The sequence below is a fragment of the Ictidomys tridecemlineatus genome, chromosome 10 (assembly GCF_052094955.1).
Source record: "Ictidomys tridecemlineatus isolate mIctTri1 chromosome 10, mIctTri1.hap1, whole genome shotgun sequence".
NCBI lineage: Eukaryota > Metazoa > Chordata > Mammalia > Rodentia > Sciuridae > Ictidomys > Ictidomys tridecemlineatus.
The window spans coordinates 50,458,146-50,480,878 of record NC_135486.1 but is presented as its reverse complement, the minus strand read 5'-3'; the positions used below and the strand labels follow the sequence as shown (position 1 = coordinate 50,480,878).

At 42.7% G+C, this 22,733-nt stretch overlaps 1 protein-coding gene across 4 annotated transcripts in view; it reads right to left on the bottom strand.

Annotated features, from left to right (window-relative positions):
* Cnih3 (cornichon family AMPA receptor auxiliary protein 3) overlaps positions 1-22,733 on the bottom strand; it is a 111,792-nt gene that overhangs the window by 7,222 nt on the left and 81,837 nt on the right. For all 4 annotated transcript variants that reach the window (XM_078022908.1, XM_040277331.2, XM_078022907.1 and 1 more), the window contains exon 4: positions 3,208-3,320. In XM_078022908.1, the coding sequence (XP_077879034.1) occupies positions 3,208-3,320 (113 nt within the window). The remainder of the gene's footprint in view (positions 1-3,207; positions 3,321-22,733) is intronic.

Genomic DNA, 22,733 nt, shown 5'->3' with positions numbered 1-22,733 from the left:
TTTATTCTCATTCTTTTTTTATTTTTTTCTTTCATGTTTGGGCATTTACTAATTGTGTTAGTAACAGTGTATAGTATATAGGATCTTATAGCGAGATCCTATCAGGGATCCAAAAAAGTAAGTCAAGGTCCCTACTGGCAAGACTACAGTTACTCTTCCTCCACGGATGCACAGATTCTGAGCCTAGGGGCACTGGTACTTTCCATTTTCTTCCATTTAGAGCAGTCCCAGCCCTAAGAACAGTACAACAATCAAAGTCTCACACATTGATCACATTTTTTTTTTCTTTTTGGTGGTGCTGGGGATCAAACCCAGGGCCTCAAGCATGGTAAGCACGTGCGGCATGAGCTACATCCCCACCCCATGACCACACTTTTGATACCCTCCATCGACAGCTCCCAACTTAAAGGACCTCAGGATAAACTTCCTTTAGGGGGAGAAGAGACAGCCCCTTGGGCCACATGTGAGGTAGCCAGGAAGTGGACTGAGATTCACACCACGGAGAGGTGGAACCATGGTCCTGCCAGGCACAGGGTAAGTGACCCTGGGCAGCTGACTCACCCTGATGAGTCTCTGTGTTCCCTCCTATGATGCAGGGAGAACTACACCCACCTCAGTCAGCTGTTGCAGATATTGATCCAGGTAAAAGGTGGTAAAAGGTGTAATTACAACACTGTAATTATTCTATTTGGCTACTCTCTGTGTTCTGTGTTCTCTCTTTAACAAATTGCTTTTACTTAACCCCAAAGAGTCATGTATTGAAGGCTTGGTCCCCAACTTGGTATATTATTGGAGGTGGTAGAACCATTAAGAAGTTGGGGCTGAGTGGGAGGTCTTAGGTCACTGGGGTTGTGCTCTCAAGGAGAATTATGGGACCCCAGTCTCCTTCTCTGTCTGTCTCTGTCTCTATCTCTGTCTCTCTCTCTCTCTCTCTCTCTCTCTCTCTCTCTCTCTCTCTCTCTCTCTCTGTGTGTGTGTGTGTGTGTGTGTGTGTATCTCTATGTCCCTCCTCCTCCTCTCTCTTTCTCTCTTTTCCCAGTTGCCAAAAAGTGAGCAGCTTCCTCTGCTAAGTGTTCCTGCCCTGATGTATTGTCTCACCACAACCCAAAGGCAATGGGACCAATCAAGTACAAACTGAAACCCCCAAAACTATGAGCCAAAATAAACCTTTTTTCCTTTCTAAGGTGATAAATACAGGTATTTTGTTACAGTAACAGAAAGCCGACTGACACAATGAACAACTTCTCTATGTAACCAAGTCACTTTCCTTTCCTCCCTAAACCTTTGATTTCTTATTCTTTGTGTTTGATCAATGGCATCATCATCCTGCCAGCCTCCCAGCCTCCCAGCTTAGAAGGTCCCTCTCACCCCACTCCTTTACTCAATTACTGGCCAAGTCCTGCCCAGTTTACCCACAGGTGTTCTCCTGTTCTCTCATTATTTCAACTTCTACTCCAAGGGTCAGATCTTCTTCATCTGGAATTTCACTATGACCCTGAAATTAATTTTCATCCTCAATATTTCACTTTCTAGCTCATTACTTCTTTGCACTTCTTACCAGGGCTACCCTCCTAAAACTCAGATCAGGAAATACCATTTTCCTCCACCAAAGCCTCTTTTAGCTTTCCCTTTCTTAGAAAATAAATTACCTCCAACTCTTTCATCAAATCTTCTCAGGCACCCCACATAAGATTCCCAGCCTGTTTTACAATGGCATCTCTTCTTACCCCCTCCAAGAACCCTACATCCAACCTCACCAAGCAAATACTGCTCCCCAAACACACAAGTGCTCTCTTACTTCTGGGCCTTTGCAAATGCTTTCCAGATTTTCCAGTGTCACTCTTCAGGCTAATTTAAGTGTTTCTTTCTCTACTCTCCTATAGATATTCATCATATGTCTGTTAAGAGTATATTTTCAGGCTAGGGATGTAGCTCAGTGGTAGAGTCTCGCCTAGCACGCAAGAGGCATTGAGTTCTATCCTCAGCATCAAAATAAATACAAATACAAATAAATAAAATAAGATAAATCATGTCCATCTACATCTTAAAAAGAAAGAAAGTCAGAAAGAGAAAGAAAAGAATGTACTTTCCTCTGCCCTAGGATATATACCTTGAGAGTAGGGGTTATATTTTAAACTCATCTTGGAATCCTCCACAATGCCTAACAGGTAGTATGTGTCCTGGACATTCACTAAATGAAAGAGTGAAATGCTCCTGATGTAACAAAATAAAAACTAAATGAAGATTAAGTATTTCATGGTCAACTAATGATGGTTTGGGCGTCCAGAGCTCTGGGAGCAAGAGGTCCAGAGGGCAATTTATCTGCACAATTACTTTCTCTTCCATTTTTTAAATTCTCTCGTCCATGCTTCCTATATCCATATGGTAGCTATATTTTACAAAAAGCCCAAATCACATGATTTGACACATGGCTTTAGTAAGGAAAAGAATATGTGAGATCAGAACTGTCCCAGAAAATTTGGCCCATCTGGTAGGTGCTTTTTTTATTAAGATATGACTTACATACCATAAAATTCACCCTTTTAAAGTGCACAAGTCAGTGGGTTACAGTGTGTTAGAGAGTTGTGTACCATTACCACTAATTTCAGAGCATTTTCATCATCCTAAAAAGAAAATTCTAAACCCATTTGTGGTCACTCCCCATTCCTGCTCCTATCCAGCCCCGGGAAGCCACTAATTTGCTGTCTCCATAGATTTGAGTATTCTGGACCTTTCAAATAAATGGAATCATAATATGTGCCCATTTGTATCTGGCTTCTTTCCATTTATATTTTCTTTAAGATTCATCCATGTTGTAGCATTTATCAATATTTCATTTCTTTCTGGTCAAATTATATTCCATCGCATAGATATATCACAGTTTATCCATTTACTAGCCAATGAGCACGTGGGTTGTTTCCTTTTTTTTTTTTTTTTTTTGGCTATTGTGAAGAACACTGAAGCTGTTTTTAATACTGACCTATAAGAGCTGGGGTTGTGATCAATGGAGCCAATAAAAAGGACCTTCCCTTATATGGTCTTGCGGCCTAAGAGCAGTTTGGGAAAGGGAAATTGGAGAGGGAGTCCTCCAAAGGAAGGGATGAAGGGATGGCACTAAGTGGCTGATCTATTCGTGGGACACTGTCATTTGAGAGCAGGCTATTTGGGCAGAAAAGAGAAGGATGGGCCAGCCTCTGACAGACTTACCTCCAGAAGTGATAGAACAGTAGAGGGACATTCAGCCCCAGGGTGAGCCACTCCTGGGCACACAGGAACATGATGCAGAAGAGGCTGTGGATGGAGTACTCTGGCAGCACCAGCTGAAGAGGAAGCAGAGACACAGGCCTGGGTCAGAGAGAGGAAAAGCGGATCCAATTCCCCCAGCAAGTGATTCTGCCTGGACACTGCCCACTTACGCCCTGGTAACACCACACCCTCCCTGCAGCAGCCTGGAGTCACGGCCCCAGGATGGTCACCATTTATGGGAAGTTCTCCATGTTTTACATTCAATTGCAAATGGACTCAGGCCCTCTATGCTTGCTCCTGTGAGTCACTGACCCCTTTGAAGAATGGAGCAGGCCATCCAGCACTGTGATATCTGAAGCAAGGCAGGACCACAAGGACAAAAGTCCTAGGGCTCCTACTGATCCGCTAACTGCCTTGTTCTTGTTTTTCTAGCCTCTGTGCATCCTTTTCTAGTATCTCTTTCAAATCCAGGAAGGCCCAGAAAAAAATTGAGAAATAGCATTTGGCTTGATGATAAATAAGAATCCCAGAGAAAAATCAAGGAACAGTGATAAAGAGGGATAGTGCAACCTTGGGATCAAGGGACAAGGGAAAAGAAACCAGCCCAGACCAAGAAGGGCCAGATGGAGGGAGCCATCAGCAGGAAGATGAAGCTCCCCCACTCCCAATCCAGCCACACAGGGTAAAAAGAGCTTAAAATAATTATGAACCCTCTGAAGAGTGCTCACATTTTACCAGAAATGAAAGCTGTAAGCTAAAGGGTGATTTGCAAGGGAGAAATTTGGTGTCTAAGACAATATTAAGGGGAAGTCTACAACTATGCAAAATACATCATCTTACCCAGACATGTGGGGAGAATTTATATATATGTATGTATGTGTGTGTGTATATATAGGTGAATATAATATAAATATACATTTTATATAAAATATATACACTTTATATAAATAATTTTTATATTTTATAAAATATAAAATGTTATATTTATAAAATTTTTTATAAAAATTTTTATAAAAAATTCATATATTACAATTTGTTTTGTTTACATATATAATTTATTTATATAATATAAATTATGTTTATGTTATATAATACAGAGACAAAAATTACATGATATTATATCTAATATATAAATTGTTATTTATATTATATATTACACAGTTGGTCCTCCATATCCATGGATTCAGCCAACCAAGACTGAAAATATTTGAAAAAAAATGTTGCCTCTGTATTAAACATGTACGTTTTTCTTGTCACTATTCCCTAAACAATACCACCTAATAACTATTTACTTAGCATTTACATTATATTCAATATTACAAATATCTAATGCAGACAAATCTAGAGATGATTTAAAGTCTATGGGAGGATGTCATAGGTTATGTGCAAATACTATGCCATTTTCTATAAGGGACTTGAGCATCTGTGGATTTTGGTCTTCACAGGGGATCGTATATCCAACCCCCCACAGATATCAAGGAACAACTGTATCATATTATGTGTGTTGGGGGGTCCTCAGCATCTTATATTTAGTTCATTATGAATGTTTTGGTCTTCCTATCAATATCTTTCTGTCCTTCAAGGCCCAACTCAAATTCCACTTTCAAAATAAAGTTCTGCTCACCCTATCCTGTATCTCTTAGCCCCTCCACATGCTTCCTGACCCTCTCTTAGGGGAACTTTCCCCAATCTATCCATACTGAGCCATTATCCTCCTCTTTCTAATGCGCATGGATATACTACAGTTCTCTGTAAGCTGACTGGGTCAAAGTCTATACTTATCTCTTTTTGCAAAGTGCTTTGCACAATGCTTGACACTAGAGACTTTACAAATATTTGATAAAATGAACTGAACTAACTAAATGTGTGCATTTGCCAAAGGTTAGCTGGCAGTGGAAATACAGTTTGTGAACACAAGCCCAGACTTCTGGGGTCAGGGGACTGTCTATTGTAGGTACAGAACATGGCTTTGGTCTCTCATTTTAGGCAGATGAGCTAACTGCCCCATATGGCAGATACAGAGGGAGAAACACATATGCACACATTAAAAATAAATACATGCACGGGTACACGTGTAAGAAATGCATTTTGTAACTAAAGGGCATCTTCTTTATTTTCAAAATCTGATATAGAATGAACTGCATTTGCTTAGATTTGCATCTGCCTTAGATTTGCCACACAGTAATCTTGGAATCAAAGCATAAGAGCCATCATTCAAGAGGTTGTTGACCCTTGATGGGTAAACCAGGCATAGTCTGCCCCTATGAGTCTCAGCCACCTAGTGGGAGGTCTCTGTCATTTCTCCTGGAGGACCTCAGAGCTGCACTTACCAACTCCATCTGCACTGGGCCAGGGCACCACCCTGCCGCTGGCTTTCTCTTTTGAATGTATCAGCACAGGGCAGGAGGGGTGGGTAATGGCCGTCAGTTCCGCTATGCCTACCTCTACATTTTTTAATCATCACTTTCAACCACTTATACCAAGGTAATTAACACATTTAGAGACAGCCACCCTGGGTCCAAATCATCCATTATAGCTCCATCCCCAACTCTAATGCCAATGACAAATCTCTGACTGATTACAGTTTGGATTTCAGGCTCCACTATTAATCACCGCCGTTGCTTCTCTCTCCAGGGCTTGATTTATAGTGGAAGTAGCAACCTTCAAAGCAGGGAGGATTCGTCACTGTCCCTATGGAGAGGAAAACTACTTAATAGAGGCCAGCTGGTCTCAGAGGTCTCCAGTCTTTTGAGGGCTGAGGGGGGAAATGCTTAAAAATTATCCTATTCTGATGGCTTCTCCCAATTGCCTTCCACTATCTGGAACTCTGTACAGGATCCTCACAAGTGGGATAGGTGCCTCTCATTAATCTAGGGACACTTCTGGGAGTGACTATGTCCTTAACACACACATACTTTGTCTTTCCTATGTCCCTAGGCATTCCTTGTCACAATCGAGTGAACAATGTAGGGAACTTATTCCTTCTAGACCAAATGGAAATCAGCCAGGCCACTCGCACAAGACTTGAATCATGGCTGTCGCTGTACCTGCCACTCAGCCCCAGCATTCGGAGCATAGGAAGAAGGCAATTCCCAGCCCCTGGTTGTTAGGTGGGGCCTCAGGACTTTGAGCAGAAGAGATGAGAAGGCTAGAGGATTTAATGACCCCTACAAAATGCTCCAGAGCCTCTTTCTTTCCACTCAGACATAGTCAAAAGCATTTAGCATGGTGGGCACTTCATCATCTTGAAACCCTAAGTAGGAGAAAGGCCCCCAGGCAACTTGTGATAGACTTGGAACATGAGAGAGGAACTTGTTGTTTTAAGCTATTGAGTTGAGTGTTGTTTCTTACCATGGCATAAATCTTTCTTACCATGAATCTATCTTGTCTGATACGCTCAGTAAGCTCCAGAAGGAGGAATCAATGGGAAAAGCAGTTGTGTTCTTCCTTCTTTGTCCTCCTCCTGACCATCCATCCAGCCTTTTCTTTAATAAGCATCAAGGCTGGTGTGACACACTCCCCTGTCACTGCCACCAGGCAGACACAATGCTTATTCATTTGTGTGGGCAGTTAGACTGGGAAGCCCCTCCCAAGTCTAAGAGTGCCTACCTAAATCTACCAGGCCACAGGGAGAGGTTGATTGAATCACGGACCACAACCCCATGACCCTGCATCGTTCCTCAGCACTGGAATACATTGTTTTTTTTCATAAGAAAAATGGTTGAATGGTGCCAATCTCTCTCTTTCATTTACCAAATGGTAAAGGACAAAACATTTCATGCAGGCCATGGAATCCCTGTGTCGTGCTATGCCCTGCTTTCTATAGTCAAAATAACTAAATAAGTGGCCTCCTCGTAGGTATTGTGGGATTGCTGACAAGGCTGCGATTCATTCCAGCCAAGGGGATCATGGAAGATGTTTTATAATCAAGGCAGAATCAAGGGACGTTGGAAAGGATGAGTAGAACCTAATTGTGTGTGAAAACTGGAGGTCAGCTGTCTAGAAGAGAAACAATGGGAATAAGAAACAGACAGACAGAAGTCACTGGCCCAGGGAGCTCCTTCAGATGCCACCTAAAGGGCCACTTATTTAATGGCATGTAGGCCAGGCCTGATACCAGGTATGAAGTGGATCAATGCAAATTCTGTTCCACTGCTCCTGGCCACCCGCCCGGATTCTAGTAGTCAATTTCCATTTTACGGCCAACATTTCCACAGGGAAACTCCCCACCAGCTTTGTGCTGGATTCTCGCGCTCCTCCCAGGAGCTGCAAACGTCATGGCTTACATTTCCAATTTCATTAAAAACCATCTTTCCTATTAGTCTCCACCTGAGTCCATTTTCAAATCTTGTCATTGCTTCTTCACAGCCACAGGCATTGTTCCTCCTTTTTTCTTTCTTTCTTTTTTTTTTAAATATATGACAGCGGAATGCATTACAATTCTTATTACACTTTTTCATGTCTCTGGTTGTATACAAAGTATATTCACACAATTTATGTCTTCATACATGTATTTTGGATAATAATGATCATCACATTCCACCATCATTAATCACCCCATGCCCCCTGCTTTCCCCTCCAACCCCTCTGCCCTATCTAAAGTTCATCTATTCCTCCCATGCTCCCGCTCCCTATCCCACTATGAACCAGCCTCCTTATATCAAAGAAAATACTCAACATTTGGTTATTTGGGATGGCTAACTTCATTTAGCATTATCTTCTCTAACTCCATCTAGTTACCTGCAAATGCCATGATTTTATTCTCTTTTATTGCTGAATAATGTTCCATTGTGTATATATGCCACATTATTTTCATCTGTTCATCTATTGAAGGGCATCTAGGTTGGTTCCACAGTTTAGCTATTGTGAATCGTGCTACTATAAACATTGATGTGGCTGTGTCTCTGTAGCATGCTGTTTTTAATCTGTGAGGAAAATAGAGAGCCTATGTCTTGGGAGCAAATTTTTACCCCTCACACATCAGATAGAGCACCAATCTCTAGGGTATATAAAGAACTCAAAAAGTTAAACATCAAAAAAAAAAAAAGCAAATAACCCAATCAATAAATGGGCCAAGGACCTGAACAGACACTTCTCAGATGATAATATACAATCAATCAACAAATACATGAAAAAATGTTCATCATCGCTAGCAATTAGAGAAATGCAGATCAAAATCACTCTAAGATTTCATCTCACTCCAGTCAGAATGGCAGCTATTATGAAGACAAACAACAATAAGTGTTAGTGAGGATGTGGGAGAAAAGGTACATTCATACACTGCTGGTGGAACTGCAAATTGGTGTAGCCAATATGGAGAAGCAGTGTGGAGATTTCTTGGAAAATTGAAAATGAAACCACCATTTGACCCAGCTCTCCTCCCTTTTTATTTCTACTGCCCCCTGCTGCCCACTTCTAGCAGGTGCCTATCCCTGTTCCCCTGCTCCCTCTGTTCAACTCGGCAGCCACCTCCTTTCCCTTGTATCTGCCATGCTAGCTCAGCTCTGAGCCTTCATCCACAACCTTGATTTTCCAAGAACTTTTAAAATTCATTTTTAACAAGGAAATTCAAACTGATTTTATTTATGTTCAAAATATTTTTATTTCTGGTTATGAACTTCTCATTCATTCATGTATCTGTTACCAAGGAAAAACCTAAATAAACCTTCTAGCTTAGCTTGCTCTTAATTAACTTTTTCATAAGACTTTTTCGTAATTAGCGATTTTTCAAAATCACTAATTTTGGAGGTCACACAGCTGAATGATACATTATTAGTTTCTCACTAGCGTTGCTGTAGATAAGACCTCTGATGTGTAGGATATGATGATAACGGTTGCTGAGGTTACTCTTCCGGGACCTGAAGGCCGCTTCTGCTGAAATACTGACTCTTAGGCCTACAGATGTCCAATGGGTACAGATGAAAACACTTAGCATCTCTGTCTTTATCTTGTGTCTGTCCTTTGTTGCCTTGACCTTAAGGTCATATTCGACTAAGTTCTGCCTATAGACCTGTCCAACACTTGAGAAATGTTTTGTCTAAAACTATAATAAAAGGTTAACTTGCCCTAGACTTGCCTAATCTCTTTCTCCCTCTGCCTTTTCAAGACTAACAACACCTATCAGCTTCCATGACCAGAAACACTAGACCACAAAAAGAAGTGAAAAGAGATGGCACCAAGTTCCTGGAAGACACACACCTATTTCTAAAATAAACACAAACATTCCTCACCTTTATGAAGCTGCTTCTCTCCCCCATTATTCCCATCCTATACCAGAGTTAAGAAGTTGATTGTGAGTGAAGCTAATTCTCCTACATTCTTTGGCCACAGAATAAGGCCTTTCTTTCTCCCCAGCACTTGTCTCTGGGACATTGGTTTTCCAATGGAATGAGACCCCAAACCTGGGTCTGGTAACATATCCAATCATTTACTCCCCGACTCACCTTTGATACTGGGGGATGGAACCCAGGGGTGCTTAACCACTGCTTCACACCCTGAGCCCTTTTTAAAATATTTTATTTAGAGATGGGGTCTCCATAAGTTGCTTAGGGCCTTGCTAAGTTGCTGAGGCTGGCTTTGAACTTGTGAACCTTCCTGCCTCACCCTCCTGAGCTGCTGGGATTACAGGCATGCACCACAGCGCCCGGCTCCTTCTTTATCCCACAAATAATTTGCAACTGATGGGCAACCTTTATATACCGTGGGAGAATAATATAATGATATGATAACTTCAGTCTTATTTTCAGTGCTATGGAACAGAGGGGCATCAGGAATAGGAAGAGATTCTTCTTAGTGAAATTGAAGCAAAGGAATGATGCATCCTGGGAGAGAAAGGGGACTCCTTAGGGAGGAGGCCAGCATCCCGGAAGACAGGATTTCTGAGGACCTGAGTATATCTGGGACCAAACACAATAAGCACCACAGCCACCGGCGGCACAGGGAAGATCCCGGGGCTGAGGTTAGCTTGGAGAGAGTGGAAGCTCTGAGTCTGGGTCTCCGCCCATCTCGGAATGGACCCTTTCAACTCAGACAACAAGCTTTTCAGCCGTAATCACACTGGGCTGAAATGATGAGCACAATTTCTCAAAGCATTATGTAAATCCCTGCCAGTTACATAAGGAGGGACTGTGTGATACTGAGATGAGTTACCCACGCTGAGCCATATTGTCCTCATCTGTAAAATGCCACACCTACCAGGGAGGGACCTAGGCTCTACTATGAATGACGTTGTTCTCAAAGGTGAGAGCATGGAGCACAGAAGAAACCACTCCTGTGACAAGTGTTACTATTGTGAATGATCATATGCCAGTGAATTGTCATTCCCAGGAAAGCCGGTGGAATGGCCCTGAGCCAAACTTGCCTGCCCAGTTCTTTTTTCTTTTTTTTTTTTCTTCCAATATCTTTATTTTATTTTTATGTGGTGCTGAGGATCAAACCCGGTGCCTCATGCATGGTAGGCGAGCGCTCTACCTCTGAGCCACAACCCCAGCCCCTGGCTTCCTAGTTCTTGATCTAGTCTCCTCTGTTCCTCTTGGACTGACACAGCTTTCAGCATCCCCAACTGGAAAGAGAAACCAGGGCTTCTCAGCAGACTTTCCTGCCAGCCCACAACACCCCAGTCCTTGCCTACTTTCAGCAACAGTAATCCAGTCCCCTGTGTGTCACCTAAGGTTCCCCAGCCTCCATGCCAGTGAGCATGAAGAAAAAGGAAAGGATAATGTTTCTTTTATTGGACTCCCAAGCCCACACTAAGCTGACCTTAAAACAGAGACTCCCTCCTGGGACCAGCAAGATGAAGGAGATGAAGACAATTTTCTCATAAATGTGCAGCCAGCAGATGTATTATTTGTTCTCCAATGCACAATAATGCCCACCGACATACAGTCAGCCCCTGGTCAATTTGACTCAGAACGAGGGGACAGCAGGAAGAAGGGTACTGTAGTTTGGATCTTGAATGTCCCCTAGAGGCCCATGTCTTAAAAGGCTTGGTCCCCAGGTGCTATACTGGGAGGGGGCGGGACCTTTAATAGGTGGGGCCTAGTGGGAGGTCTTTAGGTCACTGAGAGTGAGCCCTTGAAGGGAATTGTGGGACTTCCGGCCACTTCTTCAATCTTGTTTTTGCTTCTTGGAGATGAGGTGAGCCACTTTTCTCTGTCACATACTCCTGTTGTGATGTCCTGCCTTGCCACAGGTACAAAGCAATAGGGCCAATCAAGCACGGACTGGAACCTCCAAAACTGTGGGCCAAAATAAACCTTTCCTCCCTATCTGTTGATTATCTCAGGTGTTATATTATAGCAACAGAAAGCTGACTAACACAGAGAGGCAAAGGAAGACTTGGGAAACTATGATTTTACTAAACAATAAGACTACAAAAAAAGTATATCTGAGCACTGTCAGGAAACCTCAGCCTGAGGCCTTCTGAGTTACTCCAAGGAGGCTACTTTCTGTTGAATTACTCCAGGTGAAGACTGCCACAGGATGCTTCACTATGGGCTTCTGGACCTTCAGGAAGGACAGCCCAGCCCCTTAGGCCCTACCTCATTAGAGATCAGCATGCCAATCTCAGGGGCATAAAGGGCACAAAGCAGGAAAACCTCAGCCAGAACCCAGGCTTGGAGTGACTTGAATGTTCCCTATTTCAAGGTGCTGGCATGCTAAATTTTTTGATCTCCTGGAATTTTGCACCAACATTTATCAAATATTGTAAGTGGTAAGCCAATGACTCTGATACAAAAGCAATTTAGCACAGAATCACCTAATCTAGAATTATCATTTTTAAAGTCTCCATAAAACTAATATGACACCTGCCAATTTTATGTAAAACCAAAACTTAAATGTGGCTCAGAGTCAGCAGCTCTCTTAAATGTCTGAACCAAGTATTGCTTTGATCTTGACCACCCATGGTCATAAGGACACCATCGTAGCTGACTTTAGGGGATCAGGCCAGTCTTCAAGAGAAGCCGATAATCTTCCAGTGATTTGGTTAAAAAATAAAATTGAAACAGAGATTATAGACCAAAGGTTTGAGAAATAAACCAAGCAAACACATCCTTTTTGAAGACGTTGGATCCCAACATCTCATCCCCAACTGTCCAGCAGGGTTATGTGGCATCTCCCTCATTGTGACAGACCTGTGCACTTGGAGCCCTGCATATTACTGCTTGGGGGGACTTGAGTCTAGGTGGAGAGCATTTACAATCAATGACCATTGAAGCTGGCTCCCTGTTCTCCCCACCATCATTATGTGGGAGGACACTCAGGAGGCTCCTTGGGGCCAGTGGTCTTTAGTCTTGGAAGGTTAGCTTTGGCATCTTCCAGGATTAGAGGCAAAGCTCTGGGGCATCTTCTACCTCCAGAATTCCCTCTTCAGCTTATTCTGCCAATTCTCCACAGGCTACCTCTCCCTTCACCTTCCTCAAGCTCCTTCCACTGACTCTGGCCTTCCTGGTGTCTCAATGAACATTGTCTAGATCTGACAGGTGACTGGTTCCTTTTAGGACCAAACCTTTGGGTGCTGGCCTCACCCTGCCTACTCCTCTCAGCCTGCCTTTTATAATTATTTTCATGCACCAACAAGAGTCACTTGAATTTCAAAAGCCTCTCTGCCAGTTTCCTCACACACTTGTTAAATTACTGAACTACCTAATAGCCCACTCAGGGAGGAGAAGAGAATTAAAGCACTCTCTCAAATAATGCCATATTTTTAAAGGGACAAAATTCTCCTACAACTTGCTGGCAATTGAGAGAGAGCTGAAGTTAACACTTGTAGCTACCCACTCCTTTTCTTCTTTTCTTTAAGCCAGGGATAATGGGAGTAGGAATCATGTTCAGAATAGAGGGGTTGATGAGGCAAGGGTTCAGACTATTGGAGAGACACTAACCAGAGAAGAAATGTTCCAGAATGCAGAGGGCAACAGGGTTAAGGGCTTAACAAGCCTCGTTCCAGTGGTAAAGAGCCCCATTTATGAACCCATTTAGGAAATATTTATGACAAGCACTTACCAGGTAGTGAATTCAAAGAAGTCCAGCTAGGGAGGATTGCAGTGCGGATAAAGCATGTGCCAACAGGGTTTATAAACAACAACAGAGAGCCAAGGACTAGCCGGCGGCCCTTCGGCAACACTGTGCAGGAGGAAAGGAGAGTAGAAACCACTGACCGCGACTGAGGCACGGGAGGAGGGCTCCTTGGAGGAGCAGGCCTCTGAGTGAGGCTCCCAGGACTAGTCGTCTTACGGAAGGCAGGATGTGGACACAAAGGGGCACTCCCAATGGCTACTCGGTGTTGTCCTTTCATTGAGGGTATGAGACAGTCACTTCTTTCTTAATGTCCTGGAAAGAAACTCGTCTTTCCATCACTTGGGCTGTTCCTTACTAATCTTCCACAGAAATGACATGGAGACTGGAAACCCCTCACCCCAGGCTCTTTTAAAACCAGGGCGACTTCCAGAGAACATCCTGATGATGTCACCTAACAAGGATGATCCTGGTGACAGGAAGGAAGCCAAGGGCAGAAACAAGTCCTCCTCTGCCTTTGGTTACTTAGCACGGAGTCAATGACAATGTCTAGACATTGGGCTCCCCCCACCCACAGATTACTAGTGAATTGAGGAACAGCTGCTAGTGCTACCCTCCCCCAAATGACCCACCCATGCTGGCCCGAGGCCACACCTTCTTAATTGGCTGCCCTCCTAGTCTTGTGTTTTCCATGTGAGGCTTCTGTTGCCAGCCTCTTGTGTAAGAAAAACCTGCTATTTACCCCCTTCTTTCCTTCCTTCCTTCTTTCCTTCCTTCCTTCCTTCCTCTTATTGGTACTGGAGATGGAACCCAGGGGCACTTTACCACTGAACGATGTGAGAACCAGAAAGTTCAGTGGTCCATTTTCAGAATATAGTATTTAGCCTTCATTGGGACGTTAGATCCAATTGTAGCCATTTTAACTAAAATTAGCTAACTGCATAGATTGTAAGCCTGAGCTCCACCTATCAGGGCCAGGGGAGCACTGCATTCAGGATAAAAGTAGGACAACTGCCCACCCAGGCACCCTTGCTGGGCAGGTTCTAGAGCATGCCCTTCTAGCAGAAATCAAGTCTGCCTTGCCCACCCACTTCTGAGCACATTGTTCAATTTCTTGCAGCACCCCGGGATTTCCAACAACTACATCCCTCGGCATTTTTTTATTTTTTATTTTGAGACAGGGTCTCCCTAGGTTGCTAAGGGTCTCACTACATTGCTGAGGTTGACCTTGAACTTGGGATCCTCTTGCTTCAGCTTCCAGAGTGCTGCTGGGATTACAGGCCTGCACCACCACCCTTACTGAACTGCTGTTTTCTGAGAATCGATTTTATCTCACTGCTCCACACAATACTCCTTAATAGAGGGAGCCAAGTATCAGCCTGGGTCTTCAGCAGCACTATTAGCTTCCAAAGGAGAGCCTTTTCCAGGAAAAAAACAGATGATCATCCCACTTAACAGCTATTAAGTGGTGTTAATTACCTGTTACATTCAGCAGGTTGGGGAAAAAAAATTTGCTCAAAACAAATAAAAGAGGGTGAACTGAATGAGCCAAGGAGTGCAAACCGTCACCATCATCATCAATTAGTACTTATTGCATACCCACTGGTGCATAAACAGGGAAGTGGACTATTTGTTGACCTCCCTGATCCACAGCCCTAAATGCAGAAACAAGACAAATAAGTATGGCCCTCTCCTATGGCCCAGGTAGAGCAAGTTCTCTGAATCCAAGCATACGCGATATGTTTGTCCAAAGTCCATCTAAGGTTTGTATCAGCTGGTGCACCCCAAGCTTTACCAGGAGTTGATTGAGCAAATTAACATTTTGAGGAAACCACAAAATAGTATTATATTTTTTTCTGCTGACAGCAAGGGCTTGAATGGCAGCATCTTAGTGAAGAAAGTAGTTGAGAAACAAGAGATTTGGACTCTATCCCTGGCTCCTAAAAAGAGTAAATTATTTAATGTCAGTGGGCTCAGTTTCTCCAATTATAAAATGGGAACAATAGTATCTATCTCATAGGAGTGTTAGGAGTATTGGATCCCTTAGCCTGTGTGAAGCACTTAAAATAGTATCTGACACATAGCAATACTTCATGAATAATGACTGTTATCTGTAAGAAGAGGTATTTAACCCACACATCTCCACAACTGTTTTTCAGCTCAAAGATTCCACACACTATGCAAAATGTAGCAATTGAGCTCCTTGAAAATCAAACCAATGTATCTTCCCTTTCCTTCTCCAATCTCTTTCCAGTTCTTGCAAATTTTTAAAATCCTCCCTCTTCCCCTTCCACTCCAGACTAAATTCTATTCCCAGAAATGCCACATGTTTAGGGGAACTTGGTCATTTTGAGTATCAGTAATAACTACCCCTGTTATGGTTTGAAGATGATTTGTCCTCCTGAGCTCATGCAAGAGTTTAGTCCCCCCAAATCTTATGCTCATGGTATTAAGAGGGTAGAAACTTAATCCGACTGTCGTGGTTAGAGATGGAATATTTGGAAGTGATTAGATTAGATCATTATGTGGCTTTCCCATGTTTGAACCATGGTGGCTTTAGAAGGAGAGAGACCATACTGACAGAGACACCTGCTCCCTTCCACCATGATGTAACTTAGGTGAGGGGCGCTCACCAGAACCTTGCATCATGCTATTTAGAACTTGTGCCTCCAGAAACAATCTGTAGCAAAAATAAACCTGTTCTCTTTATAAAGTAGCTTGCCTCAGATATTTTGTTAAAGAAATGAAAAGTGAACTAATACAACTCCTAACTTACAAAGCTCTTGGATCACTACTATGTACCAGTGTGTGCCTGCTCCATTTGTCTATTGTGTCTTTATGGGTGGGCCTCTTCCATAAAATTGTCCTGTCTACATAAGGAGTGACATCATGTTAATTTATTCATTCAACAAAATGTGTTAAATGCCTTCAATGAAGTGTGAAACACCATGGCAGGCACTAGAGGTGCCAGAGTGAATTAGGTGATCACCATGATGTGTTCCAGGCATTCCCAGGCTGGTGGGGGGACTGACCACTGAACAATGGAACATGCTGCAGGCTACACTTACACAATGTCAAGCAAGGGGTCAAAAGCAATAGCTAAACTATGGGTAGGAAAAAAACCAGAGGCAAGCGCACAGCTGTTAGGCAGCCATGGGGAAATTTATCTCCCCCAGTAGAATCGCAGAAGTCTCTGAGTCTGGAGAATCACTATGGCAAATCACTAGAGGCTTAACAAAACCCTCTGCCCCCAAATTTAAGAACAGGTTTTCCATGTGAGGAGGGAACTGTCACTTAGTCATGAAGTGTCACCTCTTTCTCCTTCTCCTGTACCCAGTTCCAGATTCCATCACTTCACGGTGGAACCAGCACAATCCCCTTCTATTGCTGTATCCACCCCTGTTCTATTTTCACCCAGTAAGCAAAGTGATCTTTTTGAAAGATAAATAGATCATGTCACCTTTCTGTTCAACCCTGCAATGTCTTCCCATTGCTCCTAGAATAAAAGCCAACTCCTTTTAATGACCTATCAGGATATTCATGATGTGGCCTCTGGGCCATTCTGACCCCACACCTCACTCCACTCCAGCCACACTTGTCATTCACTCCTCAAATCGAGTAGGTTTGTTCCCACCTCAGGGCCTTAGCTCATGCTAGTGCCTCTGACTAAGAACCCATCTCCATACATTCACATGGCCAGTACCTCTACATTCAAAAATCCACTCAAGGTCACCTCCTCAGATGAGCCTTCTCTGTCCATCTAATAGTGTCTCCCTCCTTACTTGCTTTAATGACTTGAAGGTCGAGTACTTGTCATTATCTGAAGTATACTAAGCATGTACTCATTTACTTATTTATTGCCTATTTTCCACACCAGAATGTTCCACAAGGGCAGCTTTTCTGTTCATGACTTTACCCTCAATGCCTAGAACAGCATCTGACATACAGTGCATGCTTTTTGTTGAGTCAGCAAATAAACGGGTCATTTCCCCACTCAAAAATAGCTATCAATATCTCAAGAATCATTCTGACTACGAAAAACCATAATAGCCATCTCAGTAGACTGAAAAATGGTGCTAATTCAACATGAAGTTAGCAAGGTTTGGGTTCAGAGGGTCCAACCCCACTTTAGAATCAATACGTCCCACATATACAAACAGTAGCCCCAGTCCTGGTTGATCCCTTACAGGTGTGTACCATTGGTCATGAAGGGCTTGGGCAAAGAACAATCAGTGCAAATTCAGTTGAATTTGACTCAGTTCTCCAAGCTCTGAGCACTCAACTCGCTAGCTTAAATACGGCAGGAGGCCCAGCAATGAGAATGACCCAAAGACATAAGGGAAGGTAGGTTGAACACCTAAGTGACTAGATACCAAGGTAGAATGCGGGCAGATGTGAAATAAAAGTATATGCATTGTAGGTTCAAAGGAGGTAGATTTGCCAGTCCAGGCTCTTACAAGGGTACAGAGTACAGTGGAATAAATGTCTCCCTCAAAATTCACATGTTAACTTCCTAATTCCAAGGTGAGGGTGTTAGGAAGTGGGGCCTTCCAGAGGTGACTAGATCCTGAGAGTGGAGCCCCCATGAATGGGATGAGTGCCATAGAAGTCTCCCGTCACGTGGTAAATGAAAACCCTGGGCTTTACTCAGATTTCCTGGTAGGAGAGCGGAGAGTGAGACAAGATGAAGAACAAGTCCAGGCTTGAGCCTTTGGTTTCACCAACAGCCAAGCAATAAGTAGAGAAAGAAATGCAGACTGTGGAGCCTAAGAAAGACCATCCAAGCACATAAAAGGAAAACCAGAGAGCATAGCATCAAGAAAGCCAGGGGGATCTGTGTTCAAGTCAAAAGAGATGCAGACAGCCAGACACTGCTGAGGGAGATGAACGTCATGTGGAATGAAAAACGCCCACAGATTCAGTGACACTGAAGTCACTACCATTTCACATACTGTATTGAGAAGTACAATAGAGAAAAGGAGGGGCGCACAGGGAGCTCCTGGAAGAAGAATGGAAATAAGGGGCTTTGTTCTTGTTGATTACTTGTTTTCAAGAAAGTATATGGAATGAGCACTCTGTGGAGGTATGCAGTTGGACAGTCCTGCCAGAATCTTGATCCCACCCATCACTATAGAAGGTAGTCCCAACTCCAGGTTGACCTGAAGACTGAAGATGAGGTTTTCATTTCATAAAACAGTCAACTTACAGGAGATATTGTACAAGGCAAACAAGCTGTTTGTAAATTGGAGACCGTCCATGAATCTCCTATAGCCCCGCAGCTCTCAGAGATGATATTGCCACGTCTTAGAGTAGGGCATCCAATAGTAACTCAACCAACAAGTGGATGAGTGGAACATCCTGGGGTCTGATTAATCACTGCTCCCTGGAATTTCAATCATGGCCATCTCATACACTCCACACAAAGAAGTTCTCAGGGCCCCACAGATACCTGGATACTGTCAACAGTATTCAGGGCTGAATGAGTACCAGAGACCTGAACTGGGCAGAATTTATACCACCTCAAACTACAGCCCAGCAGACGTGTGCAAAGACACAGAAAAGACCTATAAAACATATCCTATGTGCACCCTGTGCACCCTGTGCACCCCGGGATGTGCAGAGCAGGCAGCTCCCCCACCCTCCCTGCAAAGTGAGGCTCTATGCATATTAACTCCCTTGAAAAGAAAAAGGGAAAGGAGTCCACACACATTTCCTCTCTTTTCTTGCCACTGGCTATTGATTCTCCATTCTCTCTTACTTCTGAAATAATTCAGTAGAAGTTGGCATCTGGTTTGAGAGAAACCAATAAGGAAACCTCTGGATCTTAAGAGTACAAAGATTAAAAAAACTTATGTCGGCTGAAGCAGGAATGAAAAAGGAAGAGATGAAGAAATATTATTTAAAATTTTCAAATACTGCCATGTTTCAGAATGGATTGTAGGTGGCTCACCAATAAGCTGATTCTCAGTGAGTTTAAGGGGTGTGTATGGTAGAGCGGGGATGTACAAAAGTACATGTTTTTGTGACACCGTTCTGATAGAAAATTCCAGAAACATTAGAATCAAAAATAGGAACTACTGGTACCATCTTGTATGTGACTTCTAAGTTTCTAGAGACTGCTTTAATTTCAGATTAATTTCAGAGAGGCCAGACCTTATGGAGACTTCTTAGAAGATATATAATATATTCTATGTATTATAGGTCAATTAAAAATTGCATTTAAACTAGAAGAACAAAACTCAGGGAGGGCAAAGTACTAAAATATATTTCATTCTGGTTAAAAAGTAGCTCATGTTTTTTTTCCTCCTTTCTTTCAGTAAAACTGGACTATGTGCATATAAGCTGGTTGATAATAAAAAATAATGGCTAATGTTTATTCAGCCCCAACCATAAGTGCTTTACTGCCTTACCTCATTTATTCCTTGAAACAGTATAGAAAGTACATGCTTTTATGATCCCCACTTTATGATGTATGAAACTGAAGCTCAGAAAAGTCAAAGTAAAGTTTCCCAAGGTCCATTAGTGATTAACCGGGACTGAAGCTCTTACCACTCTGACCACTGGTACCCATGCCTGGACCGGCACATACCACATACACACGGGAGAAACTCAAGGAGCAAATCGAGAGATGTGGGGTCAGCAATAATCCTAGCAACTGTGCAACTGTGGCTTTGACAATCAAAACACACTTCTCAGCAGATAAATGTTGTTTTCCCTGTTTAGCTTTCCAATAAAACCAGAGATACTTCCTGGAAGTTGTAGGAGCAGTGATTATGGTTTAAACGATCTGCAGTGTGGGGGGGGGGGTCTCCCAGGCAGTGTGTCATTTGATAACATGCTGCAGAAGATCATATTTCCCTGAATCTAGAGTGTAAAAACAGTAGAGTCAAGAAATACATATGCACCAAGGTACTAAACATGCTGGGATTTTTTAAAAAAATAGTTTTAGGTGATTTGGCTAACTAATTAAGATTATTTAATGGCAACCTTTCAATCAAGGCACTGTAGAAAATGCTATGCCAGCCAGAAGACCTGAGAAGTTTGGAAACTTAGGATAAAGCTCTCCAGAGTTTTCAAGGTGGTTGCCAGAGCAACCTCAGGGACCAGTTTCTGCAAGAGCTGAAATGTTCTATTTTAAAAACACCCAGTTGATCATCAGAGAGCCAGAATGAAACAACCAAATAATAAGGTACATATTGAAAATTCTTATAAAGATGAGCATTTTCCCAAACTGGAAATAATTCAATCTGGGAGGAATATTTTGACCCTGAAAGTAAAAACTCTCAAAGTGACTCCCCAGAGCTCTGATTATCACCTGCATTTTGCACAAAATATTGAAATTAAAAGCTTCACTTCCTATGTGCATTTACTCTCAACTCCTAGCTTCATTATAAGTTCCTTCTACCATTCATTCATTCATTCATTCATTCTACAAACACCTACTCACTAACTTATCATATTACCATGAGTGAGATATCCTGCCAGGTAATCCAAAAGAGAGATGAGTCCTGCTTTTAGGAAGAATACAGCTCAGAAGGAGAGATGGGGAAGATATACACACACAGCATCATGAGACAACATCTTGTGATTATAGGGTCCAAAGATTCACTGGTTCCCCAAACTTTCACATCAGAATTCTTTGGTAGATCATCATAAAATGCAGACTTCCAAGTTTCACTAGATCTCAAGAGGGTGGGGTGTGGGGATCTGTATTTTATTTGATTTTTTTGGTACTGGGATTGAACCCAGGGGTGCTTCATCACTGAGCTATATCTCCAGCCCATTTTATTTTTTATTTTGAGACAGGGTCTCACTCCTTTGCTTAGGGTCTTATTGCCAAGACTGGCCTCGAACTTATGATCCTCCTGCTTTTGCCTCCCAAGTCGCTGGGATTACAGGTGTGCACCACCACAGATAGCAAGGATCTATATTTTAAATGTTGTACACAGGCATCCAGGTTTTTTAAATGAAGGACTTACTCCTCCCTGAAATGGTCATTGAAGATGTTGTGCAAATTGGGGCGAAGCCTTAGCAAGACTTTATCATCTAGAGAAAGTAGAGCCTCCAAGTGGAGGGGCTGTTGCCTGGCTGGCCCAGTTTCTAGCAGGTGAGGAGCAGGACTGCAGCCTGGGAGAGGTCCCAGGGGAGGGTCATGAAGATCAACTGGGAGAACTGAGGCAGTGAGGAGTCATCACAGGCCTCTATGCATGGGAGAAACACACACACCACAGTCTTAGCAGAAATAATTCAGTAGAAGTGTGATAAATGGATTAACCAAGGTTGGCATCTGGTTTTAGAGAAACCAATAAGGAAACCTCTGGATCTTAAGAGTACAAAGATAAAAAAAAAAAAAAAAAAAAAAACTTATGCTGGCTGTAGCAGGAATGAAAAAGGAAGAGATGAAGAAACATTATTTAAAATTTTCAAATACTGCTGTATTTCAGAATGGATTGTAGGTGGCTCACAAATGTGTTGCTAATTAATCATGACATATTTGTCTCTGTACAGCTATATTTAGTCATACCTAGGATCGTGCTTAATTTATTTGTGTTCTAAAGCATTTTTTTCCCTGGGTTGGTTCCATTTTCTACTTCAGAGAAGATGCAGATTCATAGACACTCACCTCTAGAGTGCCTCATGCGTGCAAGGTTTGCACAAGTGCTCAAGGGTGAAGGAGACGTAGCCAGATAAGGCAGATCAGTTGGGAAAAACAAGGCATTGTCACACAAGGAGGTGGAGGGGAAAGGGAAGGCAGAGGTTATATCTTGTTTAGTGGAATAGAGAAGGTTTTGTGAAGAGAAGGCAACTGGGTTAAACTGAAAGATAGCATTTTGGCCAAGAGAACACATTCCAGATGATAAAATAGAACAAGAAATCACAAAGCAGAGTCTGTGTCTTACGTATCTCTGTGGTGCTCTTGGCACAATCTGTGACATAGTAGGTACTCAGTAAATGTTGGGTAAGCAGATGAGTGTTCAAAAGGAAACAGATGTCAGTAAGGCTAAAAGATAGATTCAGAGGACACCACAGAAGGCCTTAGAAGCAATGCTTTAGCCTTTATTGGTCATTCATCCTCTAAAACTGGGATCCAGAGTCTTCAGGGTAAGGAAATCATAATTCCAACAGCAATGGGCAGGGTGAATGGAAAAGAGGACTAAGGAATCCACCCAAGATCCCCCCCCCAAAAAAACCCCAAAACAAAAACAAACCAACAAACACAAAGAGACAAAGAAAGAGAGGGAAAGAGAAACTAGGAATTCATTGTGATAGTCTCAGCAAAAGAAATGAGAGTCAAAGCTATTCCATCAGTGGCCTCGAGGAGAAGGATTGATTCATGGAGAACTAGGAAGATGAAATCCACCCAGCAGCAACACATGTGGTGTTGGGAAGGTGGTGTCTCAATTCACCACACTGCGTGAAAAAGCAGCTTTAAAGCAATGATGAGTTTATGGCAGATTGAATTCGGGGAG